A 12,392-nucleotide genomic window follows, 5' to 3' on the forward strand; every position below is an offset into this window, starting at 1 on the left:
CTTCTGTGTGATTTGCAGAGAATTTTTTTCCGGGACCTTGGAATCCCGAAAACCGTGTATTGTACACTTTAATTTGAACCGTTTGGGAGGTCGTACCAGACCACATTTATTTTTCTCCCAGTTTTTCTACCACGTGTCCGAGGTAATTTCAGGAGTAGGAATTAAAAAAACGGGTATAGGACTTTACCGTCATTGTCTTCATCTAGATTGCCTTGGACATCTCATATTCTTTGTGTTCATCTTTATCTTTCCGTCTTCATCTTGATATTACATGATTAAATATATGGTAGATGAGGATATGAGACTATGAGAGTGTGGATGAGGGTGACAGAATATCACAGTGTGGATGAAGGAGGAGGCGAATCAGAGAATAAAAGTGTGGATGAGGGAGGAGGCGGAAATGATTGAGTGTTGATGAGGGAGGACGGAAATGAGAGAATGAGAGAAACGGTGAGGGAGGAGGTGGAAATGAAAGTGTTAAGAGTGTGAGAGGGTAGGGTTAGGGTTGAGGGGAAAGGGGAAAGGGGTATTTTATATAGAGAATTTGTGAATAATCGGGTTGGGCCTTTTGTAGTTTATAGATCGAGGGTAAGGTTACAATTGGGCCATTTTGGTTGTTGTTCTCAGCCCATATATAAGTAATATAATCGATCCATATTACCATACTCGGGTTTGATTTATAAACGTCTCATAATATCACTGTTAGCATATTCGATGTTTACATTTTATTTTATATAATTAATCGTTCATTTTATGAATATCTATTATTTAGACTCTATATATAGATAGATGGGAATTAAAGTGAGAGTAGGACATATATAAACTTTTGTTAGAATAATTTTATTAAACATGTTTAGAAATATATTATTGTTACGATAATTTTATTAAAATTTGCTTTAAATTGTAGGAATTATAAAAAAGTTGACTCTCTAAAATCGCTTGAAAAGTTCCTGCTAATGATTGGGATATATAAGGAATTTTTTGGAGGTGAGCAAATTGAGTTATTTAGATGGAAGTTCCCTTGAATAAATAGATGATTAATGATTTCATAGGATGCTTCATAATTTAGCACAGAAGTTTTAACATGAAGTCAGTAGGATGCGGTGACCAAAGTCCAAATCGGCTTGGCATCATATGGAATCCTTTTCCTCATCAATTGGTCTCCCTTGTGACGGGTTACCATTTGTGACGGATATTTTGTGAGATAAAATGGTAACAAAATGGGTTAGTGGAGAAAGGGGACCACATGAATAGTGTTGCAGAGAGAGAAAAAGTGGATACATTGTGAGGTAAAATGGTATCCGTCTTCAGCTTGTGACGGATATGTCATGTCTTCAATGAGAATTTGTGTTTCCTCATATAGGTCATAGGCCATGGACTTCATTTCATTCTTTATATCTTTCAAATCTACTTGTATTAGACATGGAATTTAAGGAGCGATTCTTACACTAGATACTTTATATATCCACAGTCAAACTAATTACCTTGTTATCAAATGGAAAAGCTAACCATTAAGACTTGGGGTGTTTGAAATCTGATCCGGACTGGAAAATCAGACCGATTCAGATCTGTCCGGACAAATACAATCCAGTCTGGTCCAAACCTAGAAAAAACCGGACATAATGGATTCCGATCAGGTCCCCTCCTAACCGGACTGGTCTCCCGGTAAGGTTTTCAGGCTATCCAGTCTCCTAGGTCCGATCTGGTCCCAAACCGGTGGACAGCCCTAATTAAGACCCCTCTCTTTTCAACTCAAACCGTCCAAAAGAGCTGAATGGAGAAATAACCTAACGAAACGGATGTGGAATTTGTGATTTCATCTTACAAAGAAAATAAATAAATAAAATCATCGAGGCAGAAGTAACAAAAGCTAAAATGTAGAATATGCTCTTCTTTTAAACCTGTCCATCTCAACACGGAGTGTTAATCATCGTAGGATAAGTGTGGAGATGACGTACAACCAGGATCAAAGGCATCTTCTGAGCCACAACAGTGCCAGTATTCGAGAACTTGGCCGGAATTCGGGGTGTTCATTGTTCCTCCGGTGTGAACGCTCTCAAACTTTCTCTTCGTCTCTCCTGTTACCAGGATTACAGCAAATTAAGTAGCGGATGATGAAGGCCCAACTTAGGGGAAAATAAGAACATGCAACATATATGATGACGAACTGTAGTGGAATAATCCAACACTAATGTCGATCAACCCACGACTCCATGACCTTTTGGTTGAGTTGATATGAGACTAACAGCTTAAACAGAGGTCGAGGTCTGGAGATCAAGCTTTAGGAATGTGGTAATGCAAAAACGGGCGTTGGATACCTTTGCCACCTTTTGTGGTTCATCCCAACTGGAATCCAGGGTAAACAGAACCGTGCACACAAAAACAAACACACACTAACATCACTTGTACACTAGTCGAAATCGAATTTCAAACACTAGGGTATAATGAATTTGATACTCAAGTTCCCAAGGCTGTTTGACCATATCTGAAACCTCCAAATAGTCTAGCACACACAGACATATTGGTCACAGGCATGGATGAGTCATATCCGCTAACTAAAATCTTTGAACGCAGAGGCCTGAGAGGAAGAAAACCAGGACAGTGTCTACTCATAACCGCAAAATTTTACTTAAGAAAGATAGGAAACAAGGCAGTTCTTCCATTATCTCGGAAATTAGCAACCGTGTAAGCATGATAGCAATCTCCTTCTCAATCAGACCACAAATACTATAGCAGTACAACTTTGAGTATCAAAGATGGGGTTCAGATTCGTACAGCGAGTAACCAACATGCCAGAGACTCTCTCATTGAGTCAGATCAATTCCGTATATAAAAATATAGTTGCAGAAGAAGCAAAAAGTAGCCAGCAACAGTTTGAGTCACACACAATTGCAGTCATCCACAAACGTACTTCAGGAAGCAATATTACCGAAATAAATAAGATATGGTCAATGCATGTCCTAGTATTCGGCTACACTATAAACTTAAAACTTTCAGCAGAGACTTTCTCCTGATACTCCTCGTGTTAGTAGCCATATCAGTGTCAGGCTTATAGAAGAACATTTCATGCTTGTTACTATGAATTTTGGAACATATTTCCAGCAGAAACTCTACTTAACTTTGCATCAAATCTTAACCTATGACTAATATGTAAACATGCAGACAACGCTGTGATAAATACAATCAATGTAATGGTCCAATAGTGATTATATAAAATTCACCCAAATTGGTCATGCAACAACCCTCCTTAGCTGAGCAAAAGAACAGACGGATGGTTGACAAGATTTGTATGCAAGAACAGCAACAAATAGTACCACAATAGCACAATACGGCATAGATTTAGCATAGTCAGCCAATAGAATGTCAGAGCTGCCTTAAATAGTGTTGAAAAGTGGCTACTGAACAAAATCTCCACCTCATGCATTTTGAAGTTTAAAATTAAACATCAATCTTTCTAATTACGACGCAAACAAGAGGTGCTTTCCAAGAATGGAAGCCTTTATATGATAATCTATGTTAAGACAACTACAAAGTTCACAGCTCACTTGCAAGTTGCAACTATGTTCACAAAGGCCTTTAAGGCTTTAAGCTTCAAGTCTTGGCTACAACATCTAAGGCTCATTCGTCCTACGAATATTGATCACATTGACCGCTTTTTATATCTGATAATCTATGTTACGCATTTCCGCATGCTCAGTTAGAAGTATCTGACATGACACATGAGAATCTCATGTTTTGGTTCAACTCCAGCTTTCAAGTTTCAAGGGCAGATTTGAGTGTCAAGTATCCGACATGGGTACGTGACAGAATTCGAAGACTTACACTAACATAGGTGATAATATTAAATAACCTTTTGCAATTCCCCCATTCCTTTACCTGATCACCAACTAACCACTTGCAAACAATAACTCCCTCCGCCCCAATCATTTGTTAACGTTTTTTATTCTTCTTGACGGGTATTTTAATCAAAGATAAACAAATGATTGGGACGGAGGGCACAATCTAATCAAAGAGCATCGCAAAATAATCAAATTTGTCAGCACAAATTTCAGTAAAATTATAATCCACACAATAAGATAAGATAACAGCCCCATCACGTGGCAATTATTTGTTTACTTGTTTTCATTATCATTCATGGTATTTTAATCGAAGGTAAACAAATGATTGAATAACGAGAATACCTCCGAAATGGGCAGGGTGAAAACGGCAAGCAAGAGGGTGATTAAGAGCAGAATCAAACTGGGTTTTGCAATTCTTACATGTTCGAAAAAGGCTTCTTGCAGTCGAATCATCTGAATTACTACATTTGATTTTGTTCTTAAATACTGAAACTGAAACTGAAACTGAAACTGCAGCTGATTTTGGGGAATTGATTGTTCTTCGAGCTGTAATCAATGGGAGTAGAGGTGTCGGGTTGAAATTGGGGAGATAAACTGATAACCCGGATGACTGCATTTCAGGTTTGCGCCAAATTGATTCGGGTCGGGTTTGGTATTAGTGGAGCTGTGGAGTTGAGGCCTTGAGCACAAGACTACTCGTATGATGTAAGAGTTTGAGGAAGGAAGGAATTTCAAGTTTTAATCCCTGGAACATAGACTTGAGTCACCGAACAAACAGTCAACAGGCTCGGGTGTGAGCCGGGTCTGTTCGAACCGAGTCATTTTCGGGTTTGGAAGGAATTGGGTTGGGTTGGGTCGGTCATATAAGTTCCAATCAAATTGGGTTTTGGGTCGAATTCGGGTACTTGGTTTGGTGTTGTTTTGGTTATCGAGTCTCATACTTGTGAATTGTGATCGAGTTGTGAGTTGTGACGTTGTCGCATTCATAGACTATCCAACTTAAGATTTACTCAACTACTCTCTTCATCTCGGTCAATTATTTATTTATTTTTGTACTGTCCACGTAATTTATTGACATTACTGTTGCGGACATGAAACTGTTGTTAAGTACACTCAATGACTCGATTCGAAATAAAGTACAATTACCAATGATCACCGGATATAGTCTCACCAAAGTAGAACCATACATTACGAAATAATGTGCATAGTTTTCATACATTTGGAATTAGTTGTACATAAAAAATGCAGGAACTAGAAGGCAGCATTATGCACCTAAGCTAGATGATTGACTGTTAGCCCTATACCGAAGTGGAGACATCTTTCTCTTCCGTTGTTCCCTTCTCATTGTCGCTTCCCTGTCCTCCGTTAAGGCCATTTTGAAGCATCTTGTTCTCGGAGGGAAGGTTCTTCTTAGCCTTACGGCTGCCCTCGATTTTCCAAAGGTCCCATACCTTGGTCTTGGGAGGTGGAGCTGTATCTCCAATGGGTGCGATCAACCCCGGCTTACCATCATCAATGACATCATCTACTAGTCCATATTCTTTTGCTTCCCAAGGATTCATGAAGTTGTCACGGTCCGTGTCTAATTCAATCTACAGACAGGAAAAGCCAACCCATTTTTGTAGCTTTCATGACGAAGTAAAGGGGAGACGGAATGAATGTCGTAAAAAAGAAGCAGTGACCAACCTGTTGTTCGGGCTTTCCTGTGATTCTTGAGAAAATTTTGTTTAACTTGACTTTGTGGTACGCCATTTCTCTTATGCGTATGCTCATATCCGTTGACTGATATTAGAAGCAGTCCACACTTAGCAGAATTTTAAGACGAATTTAGCACCTTGAAAACCAGAATAGTTAAAATCACAGCAGTTTAAAGCTCGAACTCACCCTTCCACCAGCAGTTCCAAGTGGTTGATGGATCATCACTCTTGAATTGGGCATACAATAACGCTTCCCTTTAGTGCCAGAAGCAAGAAGAAATGCACCCATAGATGCAGCTAATCCCATGCAAATAGTAGAAACATCCGCCGTGCATTGCTTCATAGCATCATATATCCCCATTCCTGCAAATGACAGCAATGAGCTAAGCAGTTGCAGCGGAGCAAATGGCTTATCACAGAATTTCACCATTGGAAAGATAAGTGCCTCTTTTCCATTTCATCTTTGTTTGATGAGATTAGGTGACTTCATTTTCAACGAGGCCACAGATTTCCCAATTCCCATGGAGCCAAAGTCTCACTATTTTTGGTTCTAGTTCATGGTGAAATAAAACAAAATTACTAAGCTAGCTAAACTTCTTTTTTATTGCGAAATACGTAATTTTGGAGCAATTTCCAATATAGATTTCACGGGAACATCCTATTTGTGTTGTTAACACAATGGTAAGGCTGCATACCCCCACAATCAGCCAATCGCGGGAGCCCTTGAGGAACTAGGGTAATGTTGTTATTTAAAGAGAATAGGTAGTGCAGAATGAACAAGTGCAACTATAAAGATCTGTAGATGTGAGATGAAATTTTTAAGACTAATATTTCAGTCGGAGTGTAATCACTACTTTCATTCCAGCATTAGAAACATAAGAGCTAGAGATAAAGTAACTAAGATCAAGGATGACAAAGAATTTACTTGTGATAATCCTGATGCAATTAAGAAAGCTTTTGAAGACTATTATACTCAACTCTTCGGCACAAACAAGGAGGTTACTAAAGTCTGTGGTCCTACTGTGCAGAAAGGTCCTATTCTCAGCAGGGATCAGCAGTCTCAGCTTCTTAAACCAGTCAAGGGGTTGAGATTAGGGAGGCTAATTTTTTCTATTCCTGGGACCAAAGCCCCGGGCATGATGGCTATAGCAGTCGGTTCTTCATGGACTGTTGGGATATTGTTGGGCCAAGTGTCATTACAGATTTACAGCCATTATGGATGTGTTTGAAAATGGTCAATTATTGAAGCAGATTAATAACACTACCATTACATTGATCCCCAAGGTTGATATTCCTCAGAATGTTACACAATTCAGACCAATCGGTAACACCATCTACAAATGCATTGCAAAGCTCTTATGTAATAGAAGCAGTGGAATTCTTCCAGATATCATAAGCCCCACACAAAGTGCTTTCATCAAGGGGAGAGATACTGTTGAAAACATCCTAATTTGTCAGGACTTAGTGAAGTTGTACCATAGGAAAGCCTGCTCACCTAGAGTTGGGCTTGGAAGAAGCCGGGTGAAGTGAAACAAAAATTTGTGGTTATTCTAATTCCTGTTGGTTGAGACCAGGGAACAGTTATACTATTGCTCAAGGATATGAATGGGTAGTGAATGAGGGCCAAAAGGTGTCTTGTCTAGCCGTCTTAGTACAAATTTGTTTGGAATAGCATTGGTCTACCTATATACAATTTTATTGGGTGGCTTGTTGTGCAACGAAGGTTCTTAACTAAAGACGGGCAGGCAAAAATGAATATATGCCAGGATCAGTTATGTGATCTCTGTGGAATGCAGAATGAAGATTATTCTCATCTGTTTTTCACTTGTGTGGACAGCCAGAAGTGTTTGCATCTTCTAAAAGACTGGTTCAAGATTTATATTCCTGATATGGAACATATGCAGTGGTGGAAGGGGAGGAGTAATTGACAGAATTTACAGAACAGGGTGCTTGCAGCCTGCATTCAGGCCCTGGAGTACGACATTTGGTGGAATAGGAATATTTGCGGGGTGGAGAAACAGATTATGAGGCCTGAATATATGATAACCACGATCAGGCTAGAGATTGGCACTAGATTTAAAGCATCAGAAATACCTGTCTCTATGGGATCAGTTTCAGTTTTAGCACAGGTTCTGTTGTTATTACTTATTAGTCTTGTATTGTGCATTAGTGTTTCGTATCATTTGGCTAAAGACATGATGTAATTTGTGTTGTGGGTTTTGATTAATATATTATTACTTACCTTTCACCAAAAAAAAAAGACGTTTTGTCCCCCCATATACAAGAAACCCACAATTAGATATCAATTCACAAATGTATACGCCTATCGACATCTCCTACAATCCATAACCATGATACAGCAAAAACAATTCAAACAAGCTAAAAAGAAGTGACTTGTGGTGGTTGGTACCTGCAGTAACTGATCCACCAGGAGAATTGATGAACAATTTGATATCTTTCTTCGAGTCTTCTGCATTCAAGAGTAAGAGCTGGGTAATCACAAAATCTGCAGTCGTGTCATCAATCTGCGCCCATAGAAATTGAGGAATTAGACACTCAACTACCACTAATATTCAATATTTCTCAATCTCACCTTCTAGTTTTACTATGAACCCAAAGATTACGAATAAAATCTAAAGTTTAAATCTTTCCTCGTTCTCGTCTCAACACCAACCTATAGCCCTGTTTTATGGAGTTACCAGACTCTTCAATTTACAGTTTTACTGTTTCCATCATAGGGTGGAAAATTACTCTCAATAGAACCAAATGCTAAAATTTCATTAACAACCATAAGACTCTACTTTTTTCCATTTATGGAAACATATCCAACATTCTAAAACACAATTCACTTGGATGTTCACATATTTACTCGAGAAGGTCTTACAAAAGCACAATCGGAAATCAATGAAAGCTTGAGATAATCTACTTCATAAGGCAAATCGGTTCATCTCAAGCCAATTTGAAGGAGTAGCTCCAAAAAGACATTCTCGTCAATAGTGTTATATGACATTCACAGACTAACAAACTTGGCTACAAGGTTAGATGTGATGCCTACAAAGTTGCACAATATTCAAAAACTAATTAAACTCTCCATCGTCAATTGTGAGCCAATTTGCTTCAAAAAATCTCTGAATTTCATTAATAAAGGGCTCCAAAACCTCGATTTTTCTAGGGAGAAATTCACTGACAACCACAACTTTATGAATAAAACAACCACAAAACGTATAAAAGATCAGTCTTGTTCACAATAGAATCTACAAACTGAGAACCTAAAAAATTTATTATAATCACGCTTTCATTGATGGTATAAAATGTTTAAAATCAAATTTAATTTTCACTTATATGGAGAAAGTCTTATCCAAGGGTCCCAATTTTACCTCGTACAGAACTGAACGGGTGAAGGTGGAGAATGGAAAACAACTTCCATCACTTGACAAGATAAAACTGTAACCTTTAAATCACATCTATAGTTCCGCAAATTCAAGTCAATATGGATCAACGACAAGAAATAGGGATAATCTGACTACTCAACCCAGAAATTCAAGCCACTTTGCTATAGTAACTAAGATACAATCCCTAAAATTCATCAACAGCAATTGAATAAGCTAAATTTTGGCCATAATGTTCATGCTAACCCTCTTGTTTCACTATGAATCCAAGAATAGGGATAAACTCTAAAAGTTCAAATCTTTCCTGGCTTCTCGACTCATCATCGACCAACAGGCTTGACTCTAAAAGTTTTACTATTTTCCATCAGAGAATGGAAAATTTATGCCCAACGAAAGCAAATGCTGAAATACTTTTTCGTCACCAAACAGAAGTCCCAAGTACATTGTAATACAGACATATCTAACATTCTAGAACCCAATTCCCTTGCTTGTTCATATATTTTACTAGAGACGGTCTCGCAATAAGACATTTGTGAAGTCCACGACAACTTAAGTTCCTTTATATGGGCAACAGCCATTTTGACCAATCATCTTAAGCGACATTTACAGACTAACAGACTAGGTTGTAAGGTTCAAATGTGGCCCCTGCAAATTGCACAAGATTAAAAACTTCATAATAACTCTGAACCCTTAATTTTGAGCCAATTCGCTCCAAATACAATCCCCAAAATTCATCAGAAAACACTAAACAGCCCCAGAACCTCAATCTTCCTAATGAGAAGTTCACTGCAAACTAAAAAAGAGCAAATTATATATAGTAGCAAACAAAATAAAGAAAGAGAAGCAGGAAAGATAAGTTAACTAATTGTGCAAAATTCTAAAATTCAACTCTCAACCTACAGAGCTACCGAATCAAGCCAAATTGCTAAAATACGCACACCAAATCAAGCCAAATTGCTAAAATACTCACACCAAATCCCCAAGTTCCACGAGTAAAACAACCTCAAAACCTCAATTTTTCGACCATGTAGCTCAACACAAATCAAAGCACCCAACATCTTGTTCAGAATACAGTCTAAAACCCAAGATAAGATGTGCTTCCAACGACATTGAAGTATTTGAATCAAAACACAATGTTTAATCATAGGTCTTACCAAAGGGACTCAATTTAAGCTACAGAGTAGTGAAAGGGCGAAGGTGGAGAATGGGAAACAACTTCCATCACTTCACAAGATAAAACTGTAGCCCTTTCAAAGTCGTCTAATAGCAAGTTCAAACGAAGAACCGAGTCCCCAAACATTTTAGAGACTAATTTACTGGCTACGTGCCCACAGTGGAGTATCATCTACTATTACATAGGGTCTCAAACAGTCTTTTGGAACTCGGGTGTCTCAAAGTTTATTTGACGGCCACATCTAAGTAAATATGAATCAATGATACGAAATTGAGACAACCATAACTCCTGAACCCACAAATTCAAGCTAATTTACTAAAGCACCCAAAATTCAATCCCTTATTCCTCGATAAACACCAATAAAAATACAATCTTCCTGAATAATAACAGGTACTCAGTACAAATGCAAAACAAAGTAATGCAAATATTTTAGTAAACCAAACAAAGAAGCTAACTTTTGCCCAAATTTTCAATTCAATTAGCTAACATACACACAAAAAACTCAATTTTTCAACAAAATAACTCAAACCCAAATCAATTTACAACATATAATCCAGAAAAAACAAGAAAAATAAGCTAACTTTTGCTCATAATTCTTCAATTCAGTTAGCTAAAATACAAACAAAATAATTAAAACCCAAATCAATTGACAACATATAATAATAAAAAAAGTAGAGAAAACAAGGAAAGAAGGAAAGAAGCAAACTTGAGAGCCTAAGAAGATGATTCTTTGACGAAGAAGCATGTTGGTAGTATCAAGTTCTTCAAATTTAGGTAACCATGGTGCAGAAGTTGTTCCTGCAATTTCCCAATTTGAAGATAAAGTTGGGGTTTGAAATGACGATTTTAATGCTTTGAGATGAAGATTTGTTCTTTTGGTTTGATTCCATGAATTTAGAGCAGGAATTGATGGTTTTAGATGATTGAATTCAAGATGATTGTTGTTGAAGAAGGATACTGGAGTTGATGAACATGATATTGATGATGATGATAATGGTGAGGTTGTGATTGTGCTAATCTCCATTGTTGTTGTTGAGTGTTAGTGAGGATGACTTTGAAGAAGTTCCAAAGGATTGGATTTGGGGGTTTGGGCAAAATGGAACTAAGAAAGGAGAAATTATCGTTAATTTTTTTATGAGACGGTTTTTTAATAATGTTTATTAATTTATGTGGTAATTGGGTCACTCGGGTTGGTTATGGCTCGGATCAAAGTGGGTTGTGTTATGTCGGGTTCAGGTTGTGTCAGGTCAGTTACAGTTTTTGTCAGGTCATTTTTTGATCGGGTTATTGACGGGTGGCAAGTCGGGTTAGGTCATTAACGAATAAGTACCAGATCAGGTTATCAATATATATTTTATCTGTAACTGTATAAGTATATTAATTGGGTAAACAATTGAGATAATTTTATGTTTAAACGAGTATAACCGTATGTCTGTATAATAAGTGTATTAATTGTAGTTCTAAGTGAAAACAATTGAGATAGATGTCAAATTTCGTCTTATTTGCACCATTATAAAGCTAGTTCATTAACAGGTCACTTAATATCGGGTCACGGTCAGTTCAGGCCAGGTCGGGTTTGAGTTGGAAAAATAAGGCTGATATCAGCTATCGATTTAGCCTCGAGTCGAGGTCGGGTCGATTTCGGTTCACCCAATTTTCAAATTCTGTTGGGTCGAGTTTCGATCGGGTTGCTCGGGTCGAGTCAGTTGTTGCCAGCTCTACGTGAGACCTTTCATATGAGATGCATAGTGAATTAGTGATATGTTCTTATGAGACGATTTTTCGATCGTGTTTATCAATTTATGTGAGACCTTTTATATGAGATAGGTAGTGTTATGTGCATCGACACTACACTGTCACAATACCTATTATTCATATTAATCTCACACATAAGAGGTGACTTAACAAAATGTCAATTTTAATTGCTAAAATTGTGAAAAATGCATGATTTAATCACTTATGTAAAAACACTTAGTTTGTGTGATAACATGAGGCTGGAAGTTCGATTCTCATTTGCGATTTAATGCAATCCTTTCTAATCAGAAAAAAATCGTTTATTGAGCAATCATGGTTGTCAATACAATTTCAAGTGTTTATCAGTTCACCAATATGTGCAACTTATAATTTAACATAACTTCTTATCTAAGATGGATTTATCAGTTTTAATTACATCGGAAATATTGTTACTTCAACTTTTATATTTACTAAAAATGGCAAGAGAATAAAGCGCCATATCCCTACAAAAAATAAAAAATGTAAATAAATGAACGAGACGGAGAGTTTGACCGAGTAC

General features: G+C 37.5%; 2 protein-coding genes across 2 annotated transcripts; both read right to left on the minus strand.

Moving 5' to 3' along the window:
- Positions 1–1,397: 1,397 nt before the first annotated feature.
- On the minus strand, positions 1,398–4,551 carry LOC141612506 (uncharacterized). The gene is made up of 2 exons (XM_074431304.1): positions 4,182–4,551; positions 1,398–2,078 (listed from the first exon to the last, which is right to left on the minus strand). Exons 1-2 carry the CDS (start codon positions 4,453–4,455, stop codon positions 1,924–1,926), a joined length of 429 nt encoding a protein of 142 aa, XP_074287405.1. The 5' UTR covers positions 4,456–4,551; the 3' UTR covers positions 1,398–1,923.
- Positions 4,552–5,001: 450 nt separating this feature from the next.
- LOC141612517 (ATP-dependent Clp protease proteolytic subunit 3, chloroplastic) lies at positions 5,002–11,238 on the minus strand. The gene is made up of 5 exons (XM_074431324.1): positions 10,806–11,238; positions 7,947–8,061; positions 5,724–5,899; positions 5,526–5,621; positions 5,002–5,431 (listed from the first exon to the last, which is right to left on the minus strand). Exons 1-5 carry the CDS (start codon positions 11,121–11,123, stop codon positions 5,138–5,140), a joined length of 999 nt encoding a protein of 332 aa, XP_074287425.1. The 5' UTR covers positions 11,124–11,238; the 3' UTR covers positions 5,002–5,137.
- Between the last annotated feature and the right edge of the window lie 1,154 nt (positions 11,239–12,392).

Source organism: Silene latifolia, chromosome 11 (assembly GCF_048544455.1).
Source record: "Silene latifolia isolate original U9 population chromosome 11, ASM4854445v1, whole genome shotgun sequence".
NCBI classification, from domain to species: Eukaryota; Viridiplantae; Streptophyta; class Magnoliopsida; order Caryophyllales; family Caryophyllaceae; genus Silene; species Silene latifolia.

Excerpts from the sequence above, each read along its gene's own strand:
- LOC141612506 (XM_074431304.1), bottom strand. The coding sequence starts at position 4,455 with ATGCAGTCATCCGGGTTATCAGTTTATCTCCCCAATTTCAACCCGACA. Across the intron at positions 2,079-4,181 it reads TCACCCTGCCCATTTCGGAG|GAGAGACGAAGAGAAAGTTT; the intron begins GTATTCTCGTTA and ends TCCTGGTAACAG.
- LOC141612517 (XM_074431324.1), bottom strand. The coding sequence starts at position 11,123 with ATGGAGATTAGCACAATCACAACCTCACCATTATCATCATCATCAATA. Across the intron at positions 8,062-10,805 it reads TCATCTTCTTAGGCTCTCAA|ATTGATGACACGACTGCAGA; the intron begins GTTTGCTTCTTT and ends CTATGGGCGCAG. Across the intron at positions 5,900-7,946 it reads TGGTGGATCAGTTACTGCAG|GAATGGGGATATATGATGCT; the intron begins GTACCAACCACC and ends TGTCATTTGCAG.